At 39.9% G+C, this 16,795-nt stretch overlaps 1 protein-coding gene across 3 annotated transcripts in view; it reads left to right on the top strand.

Annotated features, from left to right (window-relative positions):
- Window positions 1-16,795, top strand: part of ralgapa2 (Ral GTPase activating protein catalytic subunit alpha 2) — a 330,072-nt gene that overhangs the window by 292,076 nt on the left and 21,201 nt on the right. For all 3 annotated transcript variants that reach the window (XM_078405597.1, XM_078405596.1, XM_078405594.1), the window contains one exon: window positions 10,170-10,209. In XM_078405597.1, the coding sequence (XP_078261723.1) occupies window positions 10,170-10,183 (14 nt within the window). In that variant the 3' untranslated portion in view covers window positions 10,184-10,209. The remainder of the gene's footprint in view (window positions 1-10,169; window positions 10,210-16,795) is intronic.

Genomic DNA, 16,795 nt, shown 5'->3' with positions numbered 1-16,795 from the left:
TGAAGATGCTTAACTCATTTTTATAAGCCAAATAGTGTAGAGCCAAATAATATATGAGAAGCATCCAAAGGCAAATGGCTCAGCTCAAAGTAGCAAGGATTCAGAGTACACTGGGCACAATTAAGAATTTTGACTTAAAGTTATATATAAAACAAAACAAGTGGATGAATGATGAACCCAGTTGGACAAATATGCGTTCAAGGTGGAATGGTCTGTATCATAACCTCAGAAATGCAGAGTGATTGGTTGATTCCACCTCAATTATCCAGACCTAGAGAAGAGGAGTTAATATAATAAGTGTTAAATCGACCTACATGTGATATGTTGTGAATTATCAGATGTACTGACCAATTAAGAGCCTGTCAATTCCTGCAGTGTACAAGTGTAACAAGGCTTGGGTAGAGTGGATGTGGAGAGGATGTTTCCACGAGTGGGAGAGTCCAGGACCAGAGGTCAGAGCCTCGGAATTAAAGGACGTTCCTTTAGGATGGAGATGAGGATGAATTTGTTTAGTCAGAGGGTGCTTCATTGCCACAGAAGGCTGTGGAGGAGGTCAATTTTTACGTCAGAGATAGATTCTTGATTGGTACAGATGTCAGGGGTTATGGAGAGAAGACAAGAGAATGGGGTTAAGAAGGAAAGATAGATCAGCCATGATTGAATGGCGGAATAGACTTGATGGGCTGAATAACCTAATTCTGCTCCTTTCACTAATGAACGTACTTAAGTATTTAAATCAGAAAAACAGGGTATTTGAATTAAGTGGCTCGGGCAATATATATATCATTACATGAACCTGCTACCTAAAACGCAAAACTTGGCTTATATTTTACATGTTAAAGTAGATGTTTTATTATCTTCTCAACAACAGCTCCTCGGTGACTGCAGATCTTGTCATGTGGTATTTTAATTATAAACAACTATTAGGAGCTTAGTTACCATGACAAGGTAATCAATTAGTTTAGTTTAGGGATACAAGCGCTTCGACCAGCGATCCCAGCACATTAACACTACCCTACACACAGTAGGGACAATTTTTTACATTTATACCAAGCCAATTTACCCACAAACCTGAATGTTTTTGGAGTGTGGGAGGAAACTGAAGATTTTGGAGAAAACTCACGCAGGTCATGGGGAGAACATACAATCGCTGTACAGACAGCACCTGTCATCAGGATCCAATCCGGGTGTCTGGCGCTGTAAGGCAGTAGCTCTACCGCTACTCCACCATGCCACCCTAGGCAATTACTAGGCTGGAAGAATTATTGACAGTCATTTGAGTAAATTATTAGTTATCCTCCACAATGCTCTCATTTTTAAGTATAATTACATAATGATATATTCACTCTAATTTGTGCATTTCATTATTCCTAATAACATGGTGGATATGCTGTCCAAATTTCACAGGAATCTATTTTTTTCAATCGAGGTATTTGCATTTGCAGAGTAATTCTACAAGTCACTACCCAAGACCGTTATTACCAGTACCTTTTTATCAAAAGTCACATTCGGTGTCATTTTATAAATAGTCAAATTAAATTTGATTTTTAATTGTCTGAGAAACCATTATTTTTCTGAATATTATGCGAAATTAGATTTTTATGCATTTTATCAAGAGACAAAAGGCTGCAGATGCTGGAGTCTAGAGCAAAATGCAAAGCGTTGAAGGAACTCAATGGGTCAGGCAGCATCTATGGAGGAATCTTTTCCCATCAGATTCCGTCATCGTCAGCCCCACTTATTACCTCCCAACTTCTGTTATCTTCAAACACCTCTCTCTCCCTCCCTCCCTCCCTCTCTTTCCTCCTCCCCCTCCCCCCCCCCCCCCCCTCTCACCTACTTATACTGGCTATCTCCCCTCTACTGTCTCAGTCCAGAGGAAGTGTCTCAACCTGAAATGTCAATTGTCCATTTCCCTTCAAGGGTGCTGCCTGACCTGCTGAGTTTCTGCAGCAGTTTGTATTTAATACAGATTCTACATTGTTGAACAGTCGTGGATTGGGTGTCTATGGTGATTTATTGAAATGTCCCTTTATCTCTGTGGTTTTGATTCAGATTTAACCCAAGATAAGATGTGAGAAGTCTTTCTGCTTTAAAAGTACAATTGATGACTCCTGATGACAATATTGTTATGGCCATCAAACTCATGATACACGTGATAGACACAAAAAACTGGAGGAATTCAGCATGTCAGGCAGCATCTCTGGAGAAAAGGAATAGGTGACATTATGGGTCGAGACCCTTCTTCAGTCAGGGGAAAGGAAAATAAGAGATATAGAAGGTAAATAGAACAAATGAATGAAAGAAATGCAAAAAGCAACGATGATCAAGGAAAGGTGGAGCCATTGTCGGCTATCGGGTAGGTGATAATGAGTTGTACAGGCAGTGAAACGCAACAGGCCGACAGTGAAACTAGTACGAAGACTAGGTTGGGGGGGGGGGGGGGGGGGGGGGGGGGGACAGAGAGGGGATGTCAGGGGAACCTGAAGTTAGAGAAATCAATTTTCATACCGCTGGGTTGTAAGCGTATCAAGCTCCACACAGCAATAACAAAGCAATAGTTGAAAGGAAGTAGTTGTATTTGCATGTCAATTCTATAATCCCCGGAACCCTTAATGCACTGAACTTTCATTAGCTTTGATTGGTTAGTACTGTTAAATTTAGGTTTGTGAGTGTGCGTGCATGTGTAAATTATACTGCTGTTGTTTCGGTAAATTATACCATAGTTTCAATAAGCATCTAGCCTATTTTGGGTCTAATTGGTTGTACAGTGCAACAAATATTGATGGGGGGTTTTTTGATCCCACAGCAATTGTGTGATTGCATAAACAGCAAACATTCTGGTGCTATTTGGGGAAGGCAAACTGTGATATGCAGGGAAATTAGCGCAGATGCATCTAATTCCAAATTAGGTTTGAATTACTTCGTCAATGTGTTATTCAATGTTGACACTGTAGAAATTTCAGATTCTTGGCCGTTAAATTCCTGTTCAGAAGGTTTTGTGGATTTTCAAATGAAAACAAGGCGACTCAGCTTGGGCAAATAAAAGTCAATTTGCAATTATCAAAATATAAAACAATGACCTCTAAAGTGCATAATGTGGAAAGAGTTGTGCTTTTTCAGTCCTATGTTCAGAATACCTTTTTTTTTGTAACTGCTGATAAAAAGAAAGAAAATTGAAGCTCTGTTTTTCGCTGCCGTTCTCTCCAAAATAGTGAGTAAACAGTTCGAGACACAACAGTCGTTAGCGGAGGACCTGAAGTCTTCAGTCTCAACATTGTCAACTTATGTACAACCTGTCTTGCCTTGTGGAGAATCTGAATTAATCTCTGCCATATTAGTGTGCATCTGTTCATTGTAAGGTGCCTATGCTGCTTGTAAAGAGCTGACCTATTTAACTGCCACAGTCAATTTAGAAACCCATTCATCCCAGGATCACGTTGTATTTTTATCATTGAACAGAGAGCCATATTTTAAGTCATCTTTTGAATGGTTTTGCTTAGTCGCAAGTCATACTGTGACATGAAAACATGTTTTTCTCTTCATTCATTTCTCCTCTATAGTTATTAAGATAGGCCAGTGATTCCGCGCGGGAGATAGACAATAGACAATAGACAATAGGTGCAGGAGTAGGCCATTCGGCCCTTCGAGCCAGCACCGCCATACAATGTGATCATGGCTGATCATTCTCAATCAGTACCCCGTTCCTGCCTTCTCCCCATACCCCCTGACTCCGCTATCCTTAAGAGCTCTATCCAGCTCTCTCTTGAATGCATTGAGAGAATTGGCCTCCACTGCCTTCTGAGGCAGAGAATTCCACAGATTCACAAATCTCTGACTGAAAAAGTTTTTCCTCATCTTGATTCTAAATGGCCTACCCCTTATTCTTAAACTGTGGCTGATCATTCTTGTTTCTTTTGTTCTTGATATTTTTGTTTTTGCAAAAGCTACTAATTTTCTCCCCTGCCTCTTTCCTCACCCCTCATCAACCAACCAACTCCATAACCCTAGTTAGACACAAAATGCTGGAGTATCTTAGCGGGTCAGGCAGCATCTCTGGAGAAAATGTATAGGTGACTTTTCGGGTCAGGACCCTTCTTCAGACTGTTTGCAGGGGGAGCGAAGAGAGGGCCGGACAAATCACAGCCGTCAACCGACTACCTCAGGCAAGGGGGTTCCATGATTGGTTGATTATTGGATAGAAACAAGTGTGAGCCCTAAAGAAATACACAGTTGTGAACTGTAAAATTTGTTGAAGGGTTTGGTGGGTGGGGGGGGGGTGGGGGGGGTGAGAAACCGGTGCAAGATCAGCCATAGTTTAAGGGAAGGGGGGGTTGGTTGGGAGGGGGGGGAGGGCAGGGTAAAGGGGAGTGTTTGTACAAGTTACCTAAAATTGGATAATTCAATGTTCTTCATAACCATGTTGTAATATAGAACAAATAATTTGCATCAATCTATAGTACCGATCCTTTTTACATTCAATAACACCCCATTATCAAGAAAATATTGACACGTTCTCATTTTGCAGGCAAACCGGGAAACTAAACTGTATACACAGATGGCCCCAAAACAGCAATGACATATGAGATTATTTCATACGTTTTAAGGGCTTTCATTGTGGAATAATCATCGGTTAGGAACACTCAATTTCAAATAATCCCAGGAAATGTTTATATCTGCTTGAACAAATATGACACTTCAGAAAGTCAACACAGCTAAGTGTTCTGCGCTCCAACTATAGTGAATTTTTTGGAAACTTTGATTACACTTATAGCAAGTCTTGTATTGCGACTCTCTGATCGAACAACACTGTTATGTTGGAATTATGCAAACACTTGGCATTTGTTGCAAGTTGCCTTTTGTTATCATCGGCAGCCTATCACTGCAGTGCTTGAGTTGTGAATTGTTTAATGCTGGCTGAACTTCTACTGGATGAGTCTTGTCTGAACAGCCAAATAAGTCAAACCAAACAACAAGATTATGGCAAAAAGCATAGTGCTGGAGAAACTCAGCAGGCCAGGCAACATCTGTGAAGGGAGATGGACAGGGGACATTTTGTGTTGTGACCCTTCAGACTGAACGGTGACTACAATATTGTGTGCACAGAGTTTGTACGTTCTCCCCGAGACCGTGTTGGTTTTCCCTGGGTGCTCCAGTTTCCTCCCACACTCCAAAGACGTACAGGTTTGTAGGTTAATTGGCTTCAGTAAATAGTATGTAGGATAGTGCTAGTGTACCATGATCAGTCAGTGCAGACTCAGTGGACCAAAGGACCTGTTTCCACACTGTATCTCTAAACTATACTAAACTAAACAAATGTCTTAGATATGTCAAATACTGCTACGAACTAATGATCAGCAAATAATTTCTGATTTTAATAACTTAGTTTAAACATTTATCTTTTTACACCTACAGTTAACTTGTGGGTTTTTTCCAGTTTACATATGCAAATTGGAAAGGGAAATTAGATAAACATGGTCCCTCATTCCCAGTTTTTGTCATGAATATGTTCTCTTCTCAGGACATATCTCCATATGGTGTAACAATTGAAGAACACATACAAGGCACTTCTAATCTTATCCATCAGCAGCAAGCTTATGGGAGAGGATTGCCTGCTTGTTTTATAGGCTGTCAGCTTTTGTTATTATTCACTTGGATTTTCTGTCAGTCTTTCAGATGGGATAGGTTCAATAACTTCACCATAAAGTGGGTCTTCATGCACTCCACAGTGCACAACCTTAGGACATTTAAACAACTGGTCTGTTAATTGAGGACATTTAAGCCAAATGCCATCACTATATAACTACTTAATAAATAGCAAACTTGAACTTGCCCTTATTGTCAGCGACTAGGTTCAATCCTGACCTTGGGTGGAGTCCGTGTGGAGTTTGCACTGGAGTTTGCACGTTCTTCCTGTAAGTAGTCCTTGATTATGTTGGCTGCTTTCCTGAGCGAACATAAAGTGTGGATGAAGTCAATAGGGGATAGGCTGGATTGTGTGATGGACTGGGCTACATCGACAACTCTGCAATTTCTTGCAATGTAGGGTAGAACCTTTGCCAAACTAAACTGATGCATCCTCATACGATGCTTTCCATGGTACATCTGTATAAATTGGTTAGTCGTTGAATACATGCTGGGGGTTCTTGGCTTTCTGAGGAAGTACAGGTGTTGGTGTGCATTATTGGCTTTGGCTTTTGTGGTTGGCCCAGGACAAATTGTTAGTGATATGCCTAGAAACTTGAAGCTCTCAACTATCTTGCACCATTTAAGCTGATTGGGGCCTGTACATCCCCTCGTTTCCTGAACTCAATAACTAACTCCTTCATCTTGCTGTCGTTGAGGGAGGGATGGATGCTATCTTAACAGCATGTTACTTAGCTCCCTATTTCCATCCTGTACTCATTGTTTCCAATCCAGCCCACTGCAGTGGTGTCATCTTCCAACTTGTAAGTGGTTTTAGAGTAGAATTTGGCGCACGCGGGTGTACGTGTATGGTGTAGTATAGTAAAGGGCTGAGAACACATCCTTGTGGGCCACATGTGTTGAGAATTATTGAGGGAAATGTTACGTTGCCTATCCCTACTGACGGGGTCCGTGGGTCAGGAGAACCAGTTGCAGAGAGGGGTATTGACCCCTAGATTCAGGAGTTCGGAGATGAATTTGGTTGGAATTATGACGTGGAAGGTGAAGCTATAGTCCATAGAGGTCTGACGTAGGTGTCCTTGTTATCCAGAAGGTCCAGCAATGGATGTGGATGGTGTCAGCTGAGGACCTGTTGTGATGGTAGGCAAATAATTTACAATAAATAGATATAGTAACCAGATACAGTTTTAAAATAACCTTAAATGGTTATAAACTTGTAACCATACTGGGAAGAGTATGTTTTTGAAAACATTAAACAAAACTATTCTAGTCATCAGGCTTCTTTTTTATATATATAATCTATATAATATACATATATATATATATATATATATATATATATATATATATCTTCCCTCAGTCAGTACATTAGAGTAAACCAGGGCTCCATTGCTTGTGTAGTTCAACACAAGGGAAAAATGCCATTGTCTATGAAAATTATGATACTTCCCTCAAGATAAGTATTCCCCCACAGCAGTGTCTGCAAGCTGCATAATTCTAAAACTCTGATGGTTTAGCTGTGCAGATATCTAATATAGATATGAAATATTTGTTTGGTTTGCCTTCTGGATATGATGACTCGTAATCATTCAAGTAATATTTCTTGCTATGTGAACCTGGAGATTTGGTATTGTATTGATGAGCTGTTTCATGGCAACCCAGCTGAGTAAATTTCTGCCTTTTTCTGACTTGTACATGGGTCCTTCTTTCAGAGAAGCTAGATACGGATCAGGAGTAGAACCTTCATCCCCTCCCTGAGAAAGTTTAGCACAACTTCTATACAGAGGTCTGATCAAATAAGAGGCTTTCGTTTTCACTCATGTTACATCTATATACTATACTATCATGGAATCACGTGCAATCCTGGTTGAAATGCACATGACAGTTATTATAATTGTGTTTCAGTGAACATATCACATGAAGGAGAGGCAGGGGCATTTCTCTCCTTGCCAAAAATAATTACCTGAAGGAACTCAAAAACATAACCTCGAGACCATTTGCACAGGGTTCATAATTCTACAAGGTTTATATTGTCATTTGTTCATTGCACTGCTTTTTATGGAGCCACTCAAACTCCATATCATAAGTAATGGGAATTAATAAGAATTAGGCCATTCGGCCCATCAATGACTCAGTCATTCAATCCTGGCTGATCTATCTCTCCCTCCTAACCCCATTCTCCTGCCTTCTCCCGATAACCTCTGACACCCTATGTCCCACAACCTATGTCACACCTGCCTACACTAGTCCCACCTGCCTGTGTGTGACCCATATCCCTCTAAACCTATCCCATCCATGTACCTGTCTAAATGTTTCTTAAACGTTGCTATAGTAACTGCCTCAACAATCTTCACCGGCATGTCGTTCCATATACACCCACCGTGTTTTGTGTGAGAAAGTTACCCCTCATGTCCCTATTAAATCTCCCCCCCCCCCCACCTTAAGCGGTGTTTAACGATGTGTTCTAATGGTTCATATTGGTGTTTCATCAACCTGTGGGCTGTACAGACCACTGGTGCAAATTCTCATTTGACACAGCACAACAATTCTCAATTCCCAGCGGATGGTGAAGTGATATTATAGGCTTACCTATCACATTCATCACTGCAGCAGTATGAAAGGTGTCGTACCCACTGGCTCAGAGTGAATCAAAAAAGAAAATTTGTCATTTCACAATCTCAGAACATCCAAATGTGTTTTACACTGACTGGAGTTATGCTTGATGTCTAGGGGCTATAGTGTGCATGAAATCATTGCCTGCTAACTTGTGCCTATGTGTTGCCCTCACAAAGAAATAAATAAATGACGAGATTACCTTTTCGTAGTGTTAATAATTCAGCAATAAATTTCAACTTGGACACTGCAAACAAGAACTCTGCTGCACTTCAAAACGCTGAAGGATAAAATAGGATCTCAGTTTAACATCTCACCTGAAATACTAGCTTCTCTTGCACACCCAGCATTATTTTTAATGTCAAATTTAAAACATTTCAGTGTTTGATCAACGAGCTGTTTAAGATAAAAGCATATCAGAGATTAAAACAAGTTGCTAAAATTTCAATTAAATTATGCAATTAAGCTAAATGTTATTTGATTTTAATTTGTGATATTCTTTCAAACAACAGTTAGGAAAATGTAAGGTTGTATTGCTCATTTATTAAAAATGAAACTATTTTTAAATGAATATTTTAATGACTGTGAGTCAGGTAAATTAAAAATATATAGTTCTGGAAATCTGCAAGAAATTTAACAAAAGTGATGAGTAAAGGGTGCAGTGGTTGTGTTGCTGTAGGCTTCATCTTACTGTGCGGCATGGTTCGTTACTTTTAATTACATCTTAACCAAGACAGCAGCTTAGTTATTCAGGTTTTGTTTACACAATTATTTGTGGTTCATCCATAATACATGTTTGAAAGGTGCAGCTCGGGTAAAACAAAGCCAATCCAATTTCATACATTCTAGTGTTACCAGCATGTTCCTTCTAAAAGTGATGATTCAAAATTGTATCTAATGCAACACTGAGTAGAAAGAGCAAAAAAAAAAACAGCCCTCTGTTGCTGATTGAAATTCCTAATTACCGTTGTTATGAAGTTTTAACAGTGCACAGTTGAAATCATTATTCTTTGGCATTACAAAAGACCTCTTCACAATTGCTCAGATTGGAGTGTGCTGAAATTACACAGCAGGGCTCCATCGCTATTCCCAGGAGGGAAGATGGCTTACAACTGACAAGTATTATTAATTATCACTTTCTTTTCATAACACAGTACCCTGTTTAATTGTTTACCTGGAAGTTGCATGTGTTATTTTCATATGCTTTCAATGTGATAGATTTTATTGGAAAAACAACCATTAGAAATATCTCTGTGAAACATGGTAGAAATGTAGCCCAGCCCCCAAAATGTAGTCTAGATTTTACTTTAAAAGTTAAGAAAATGCTTAAAAGCACATAATTTTTTGTGTTGCCTGTGTTTGGCGAGATGTGAATTATGTGCAATTGTTGGTATCCTTTCATAAGTTGCAATTTGACATAATATTTTTGACGTAATAATATTTTTTACAAGCTCTCTTTACATATTTAAACAGATTTTTCAGAGCACTTCTAATAGGAAAGTAATATTATGTGGAAAGCAGTCAAGGGGCAAAGTCCATCCCATCTGTGAACTAGAATTGATTCTAACAGTCTCTGTATAAATGTGCATTAAAAAAAGTTGGTGTATTTGTCATGTTAAATCTTGAATAAAGAATGCCATTTCCCCCTGATTGCTGAATTCAAATTGATTTGAATTATATAATGTTTGTATTTGGCAGTGACCAATAATGATTCGATTCTTGTTGAAAGTAATTACAAAACATTTCTAACTGAAAGCGTATTTTAATATTAAAATGCATCATTTATATTGAATTATGATTGCACAAATAATCTATATATCTACCAAAATTATTTTAGTGTCTTTGCATAAAACAACTGTATTTTGAACTACTTAATTTTATTTTTTGTCTTTTTCTTTTTCTCCCTTCAGATTTAAATATTTAAAGGTCTGATTACAGTTATTGCTCAAGGTAAGCATGTCACTACATTGTTTCTGCTGTGTCTCCACCAGTTTTTTCGCTGCACTTTACTAATAAACATTCTTTATGCTGTTAGCATTGGTGGCCTTTGCTATCCCTTATTGCTCCTAATTAGTGGCGATGCGCTTTAGAACAAGTGATGCTGGGAATTAACACCTGACTAGGTAGCTGCACTAACAATACTGCTGCACTAATGGTACTTCCCTGTTTCTGCATGTCTGAGCTTTAACTGAAAGCTAATACTTTAGTTGTGCGCCTGAGGCTGAATCTGAGACTAACACCTGCCATATTGGAGAATGTCTTTGTCACTCATGCTTTTGTTTGAATTGCTTCAGGGAAGCCAATGAGAGTTAAGTCCATTTATGTTTTGTTTTTTAAGCACCACGCAATTGGATTTTGAAACTGGATAGATTAGAAGTGGCACGTGCTGAGCCTGTCTTTTCAGCCAGCTTGGCTTAATAAGTAGTTTCAGGAGGGCAGATTGCTGAGCCTCGGTTTCTGAATGGAACAGCTGGGGGAGGAAGGAAACACAAAAGAGAAGTAGACAGAGTGGCGTAAACCTGGAGAATTGTGGGTGGGGCTTTGGACAGAGGGAGCAGGACTGACCACACGCCAGGTGTGACCTTTTCCAGCTCCTTCATTCTGCTTGTTTGTCTGGGCAATTTAAAACTCGCTGATAAAAATGAGGAATGTGACAGGCTGCCGTCTGCAGCCAGAGGTAGGAGGAGTCTGACTGAAGCTGCTGAACCTTCATTGATTAACCCTCTGAAGAGCGTATTAGCATATTCGCACCTTATCTAAGAGCATGACAGGTGTAGGAGTTTTCAAAGATGGTCATCTGTTTCTTGCCACTTTGCAATTTTATTTAAAAAAATTATATTAATTCTTAATGTAGTAGCTGAGCCTATATAGCAGATGTTACCATGTCAAAAAGACTCAAAAGCAACAATGGCAGAATGCAGACAGTTTGCAGTGAATTCAAAGCAATATTTGGAATGAGAATTGATGACTACCTTGGGCATGTCATTGTAGCGATGGTTAATTCACTGATCGGTCCACAAAATTCCGTTTGATCGGATTGAACGAAAGGAGACCAGCAGCTGTCAAGCACAGTTTGATCGCAGTAGCACTGATATGACTAAATTAAGATAAAATACGTGGTCAAATTTATCTTTTGGTGTTCTGCCATTTCATGCCCTTTGATATGATCACTTCCTTTGTTAAAAGTGTTCTTTGAAAATTTCTTTTGACTGTGAATGTCCCAATTAATTTGGAAATGTTATGGAACAAACGGTACCTTTTACCGAAGAATAGGTGTAGAATATGGGAAGAATCCTTTTGAAACAGCAGATTATCATATCATCATATCATATCATATATATTAGATTCTCTTGTCTAAGACGGAAGCAACAATTGATATTTGTGTTGCATTTCAAGCTCTGAGGTGATTTTAAATGTCCAACAGGCCATCATCGTTATAGTTCATCAACGTCAGTTGGTGGATCAGACCTCTAGAGGGTGGAAAGTAGAGATCTTCCAGCAGGAAGTTGTCTGATTATGCTCCTGTGAAGAGTTTTAAGATGTTCCACTGCATTAAGGCCACTATATAAATGCACGTCGGTGTGGATTTTTAACTTTATTACTGCCCGAGGCTCGTGCCAAGCAACCAGAAGATTACAGCGGGTGGGTCTTGTATGAAATCTGCTCTTCAGCTGCCCACCCCTTGTGGCTGGGAAAGGGGGTAATGAGGAAACATGCTGGCAACATCTAGGAAGCTCTCTCAGATAGGGTGCATAGATTGGTTTGGTTTTGTTTAGTTTAAAGATACAGTGCTGAAACATGCCCTTCGGCCCACCGAGTCTGCGCCGACCAGCGAACCCCGCACATTAATACTATCGTAGACTCACTAGGGACAATTTATAATTATACCAAAACAATTAACCTACAAACCTATACGTCTTTAAAGTGTGGGTGGAAACCGGAGAAAACCTATACAGGTCATAGAAACATAGAAAATAGGTGCAGGAGTAGGCCATTCGGCCCTTCGAACCTGCACCGCCATTCAATAAGATCATGGCTGATCATCCAGCTCAGTAACTCAGTAACCTGTACCTGAACATAGAAACTCTGTACAGACAAGCACCCATTGTGAGGATCGAAGCGCGGGTTTCTGGCGCTGTAAGGCAGCAACTCCACTGCTGTGCCACCATGGTCTTGCTAAGGAAAGTGTTTTTTATGTGCCTTGCTGACATCCCGCGCAACAAATATTTAATTCAGAATCATGTTCCTAAGCTATTGAGCCCCCAATAGCTATTATAACTATTGCTATATGCGTCATGGCACCCCCAGGACAAGATTATTAATGAGGTATCCACTTGAGTCCGATGGGAACATCATCTGCAGCTTGAACCAGTGGAGACAACACAGAATTGCCACAGATTGAATGGAAAATGAAGTTGGTTCAGTTTTACTGTAGCTATCATAGTGGGTTAGTTTTAATGGGGAAACTGAACTGGAGCATCAGCTAAATATGACGAAAACATGACAGGCGTTCGGTTTCATAAGATATTCCCATCAGGAAGACAATATAACTGAAGAAAACACTGAGGTTGTTTTTTTTGGTTATTTTTCTAGGCCATAGTTAATATTGCTTTATAACAGCTACTAGCAGATGCATGAGTATTGCCACTATCTTATCTTTGTCTTTGATTGGGAAAACCTCTGGTGTCCATTCAGTTATGTCTTTAATAGTACGGTTGATGTTCTTGGGCTGTTATTATTTGGGAAATATTGGTAAGGAACAGAAAACTACATAAATGCAATTAGTCAAACAACATTGAATTGATTTTTAGCATCTTAGGTATATTTGGTAAAAGTATTTGAGCTGTGCATTCAAGAGAATACACGAGAATTAGTTAGTCACATATCTCGAGAAAGGAATGACTGAATAAATAAACAAAAAATGAAGTCCATTTGCTATCCATTCAGCTATCTCTCCTTGGATCCCATGAGATCTAACCTCCTAGAGCAGCTTACCATGCGGAACCTTGTTGAACGCCTTACTGAAGTCCAGTACTGTAGATGTTGTGTACATAGACTTCAGTAAGGCATTCGACTAGGTTCCGCATGGTAGGCTGCTCTGGAAGGTTAGATTGCATAGGTTTCAAGGAGAGATAACTGAATGGATAGAAAATTGGCTCCATCGAAGGAAGCAGAGTGTGATGGTGGAAGATTGCTTAGTCTGAAGGCCTGCAACTAGTGGTGTGCCACTAGGTTCGGTGCTGGGCCGTTACTGTTTGTCATCCACATCAATGATTTAGATGAGAACATACAGGGCAAAATTAGCAAGTTTGCTGATGATACAAACGTTAGTGGTTTTGCAGATAGTGAAGATGATTGTGAAAGATTGCAGCAGGATCTGGATCGATTGGCCAGGTGGGCGGAGGAATGGTTGATGGAATTTAATACAGAAAAGTGTGAGGTGTTGCATTTTGGGATGTCGAACAAGGGCAGGTCCTACACAGTAAATAGTAGGTCTCTGGGTAGTGTTGTAGAGCAGAGGGATCTAGGAGTACAGGTAAGTGGTTCCTTGATGGTCGAGTCGCAGGTAGATAAGGTGGTCAAAAAGGCTTTTGGCTTTTTGGCCTTCATCAGTCAGAGTATTGAGTATAGAAGTTAGGAGGTCATGTTGCAGTTATATAAGACGTTGGTGAGACCGCATTTAGAATATTGTGTTCAGTTCTGGGCACCATGTTATAGGAAAGATATTGTCAAGCTTGAAAGGGTTCAGAAAAGATTTACGAGGATGATGCCAGGACTAGAGGGTGTGAGCTCTTGGGAGAGGTTGAGTAGGCTGGGAGCGCAGGAGGATGAGGGGAGATCTTATAGAGGTATACAAAATCATGAGAGGAATAGATCGGGTAGATGCACAGAGTCTTTTGCCCAGAGTAGGGGAATCGAGGACCAGAGGATAAAGGTTCAAGGTGAAGGGGAAAAGATTTAATAGGAATCCAAGGGGTAACTTTCTCACACAAAGGGTGGTGGGTGTATGGAACAAGTTGCCAGAGGAGGTAGTTGAGGTTGGGACTATCCCATAGTTTAAGAAACAATTAGACAGGTACATGGATAGGACAAGTCTGGAAGGATATGAACCAAACGCTGGCAAGTGGGACTAGTGCAGCTGGGACACTGTTGGCCGGTGTGGGCGAGTTGGGCCGAAGGGCCTGTTTCCACACTGTATCACTCTATGACTCATAGCTTCTATTAATTATTAATTGAATTGTTTAAAAATAGTGAAGACAATTTTAACAGCTAAAGATTTTTATTGACACTAAAAGCTGGAGGAACTCAGCAGGTCAGACAGCATCTCTGGAGAAAAGGAATAGGTGAAGTTTTGGGTCGAGACCTTTCTTCAGTTCCTTCCTACACATAAAGATTTTTATATTTTTGTTGGTAGTCACACTTAGAACGGAGATGAGGAAGAACTTTTTCAGTCAGAGGGTGGTGAAGGTGTGGAATTCTCTGCCTCAGAAGGCAGTGGAGGCCAGTTCGTTGGATGCTTTCAAGAGAGAGCTGGATAGAGCTCTTAAGGATAGCGGAGTGAGGGGGTATGGGGAGAAGGCAGGAACGGGGTACTGATTGATAGTGATCAGCCATGATCGCATTGAATGGCGGTGCTGGCTCGAAGGGCTGAATGGCCTACTCCTGCACCTATTGTCTATTGTCTATTGTCTATTGTCACACTGATAATATTGTTATGCCACCAACATTATGTCTTATTAAATTATATCCACTTCAAACTGGGTTTCCCTCTGCCAAAAGATGATCATTTGAACTTGAATGGGCTGAACGGACACACCCATATTTGGCACCCTGCTATCAAACATTGTTTATGCTATCCATGGGGCATCGACAAGTGAGCGAAGCTCAATTTCATTGCACTTAGCTCTGCCCGAAAGTGGAATAAAAGACCAAGAGGATTAAAGCCCTAATTATTTAAACATTAGCAATATGTAATGAGCTAATGAAATAATATTATTTTTGGTTTAAACTGAAATACAGCTTTTTAAATAGCCAAGGGAACCGTAGAATGTATCTTTGAATACACAGCTCAAATACTTTTACGAAATATACCTAAGATGCTAAATGAATTCTGTGTTAAACATTAGAAACATAGAAAATAGGTGCAGGATTAGGCCATTCAGCCCTTCGAGCCAGCACCGCCATTCAATATGATCATGGCTGATCATCCAAAATCAGTACCCGTTCCTGCTTTTGCCCCATATCACTTGATTCCGTTAGCCCTAAGAGCTGTTGTTTGACTAATTGCAATTATGCAGTTTTATGTTCCTTACCAATATTTCCCAAATAATAACATCCCAAGAACATCAACTGTACTATTAAAGACATAACTGAATGGACACCAGAGGTTTTCCCAATCAAAGACAAAGTGGACGAATAAGATAGTGGCAATGCTCATGCATCTGCTAGTAACTGTTGTGAAGTAACATTAACTATAGCCCACTACACACTATGATTTAAGTTAAATGTGTTTAAAAAACCCCATAAATATTCAGATTTAAGTTACTTTTATACATTAAGCTATAATTGCCAAACAGGCAAATAACCTTGAAAAAAGACTGGAGGCAGGTCGGGCAGAACATGGATAGGTGACGTTTCGGATCAGGACCCTTCTGCATAATTATGTGAAATTGGCTTAAATTTCCAGTTTGTGTTATAAATTTTGAAAATTTACCTAAATATAATATAAGTAACATTAACGTGACTAAGATAAGCCCTTAAAATATTAAACGAGTCAAAATAAAATGTTCATGCTTAGTCACAATTGCCTGATTGAAAACCCTGCTAGGTGTTTTTGGAAGAAGGTTAATTCCAGGGTAAGGAAACAGCCTGAGGCTAATTTGGAGTACTTTGCTGGAAAGTCAAATTTTAACTTGTACTTTGCTGTCATCAAAAAAGCTCCTCACCAGACATATGGCCTAGGATCCAGTAGTGCATGGAAATACATGCACGCAATAATTTACATAATGCAATCACTTTCTTATTCCATTCACTGCAGCTAATAGTGCTGCATCTAGTCCTCAACTAGGTTCCTTGCTTGAAATACTCCCCAATGCTAACCGACTGTGGAATCGTGAAAAATAATGCAATGAAGACCAATTTCTGAAAGCAGTGAAATTTGAAATGGATTCACCACCGTCCCTCAGTTGATAGAACCAAAGATTTTGTATGGTCTACAAAGGCTTGAAGTGTGGTTTATGCTGCTGCCTGCACTTTTCTTGCAATTGTTAAAATCATGGCCATTGTACTCTTTGATCAAAATAATCCAAACTGAGGTTTAGGGTGCAGATTTTCAGAGACTGGGAGATATTGGTCGTGGAGGACCTTTGCAATAACTTAATGCCACACAACATGGAGACTACAATTGGATAGGTCTCCTCTTTGTTGGCACAGAAGTCCTCAAAAGAGATTGATCCATTCAAATTAAGAGTGATATATGCACTGTGTGGTTGGAATCTGCATGCGTTGTCAGCAGACGTGGGTGGAGACCATCAAG

The sequence above is a fragment of the Rhinoraja longicauda genome, chromosome 9, assembly GCF_053455715.1.
Source record: "Rhinoraja longicauda isolate Sanriku21f chromosome 9, sRhiLon1.1, whole genome shotgun sequence".
NCBI classification, from domain to species: Eukaryota; Metazoa; Chordata; class Chondrichthyes; order Rajiformes; family Arhynchobatidae; genus Rhinoraja; species Rhinoraja longicauda.
This window is presented reverse-complemented; position numbering and strand designations above follow the sequence as displayed.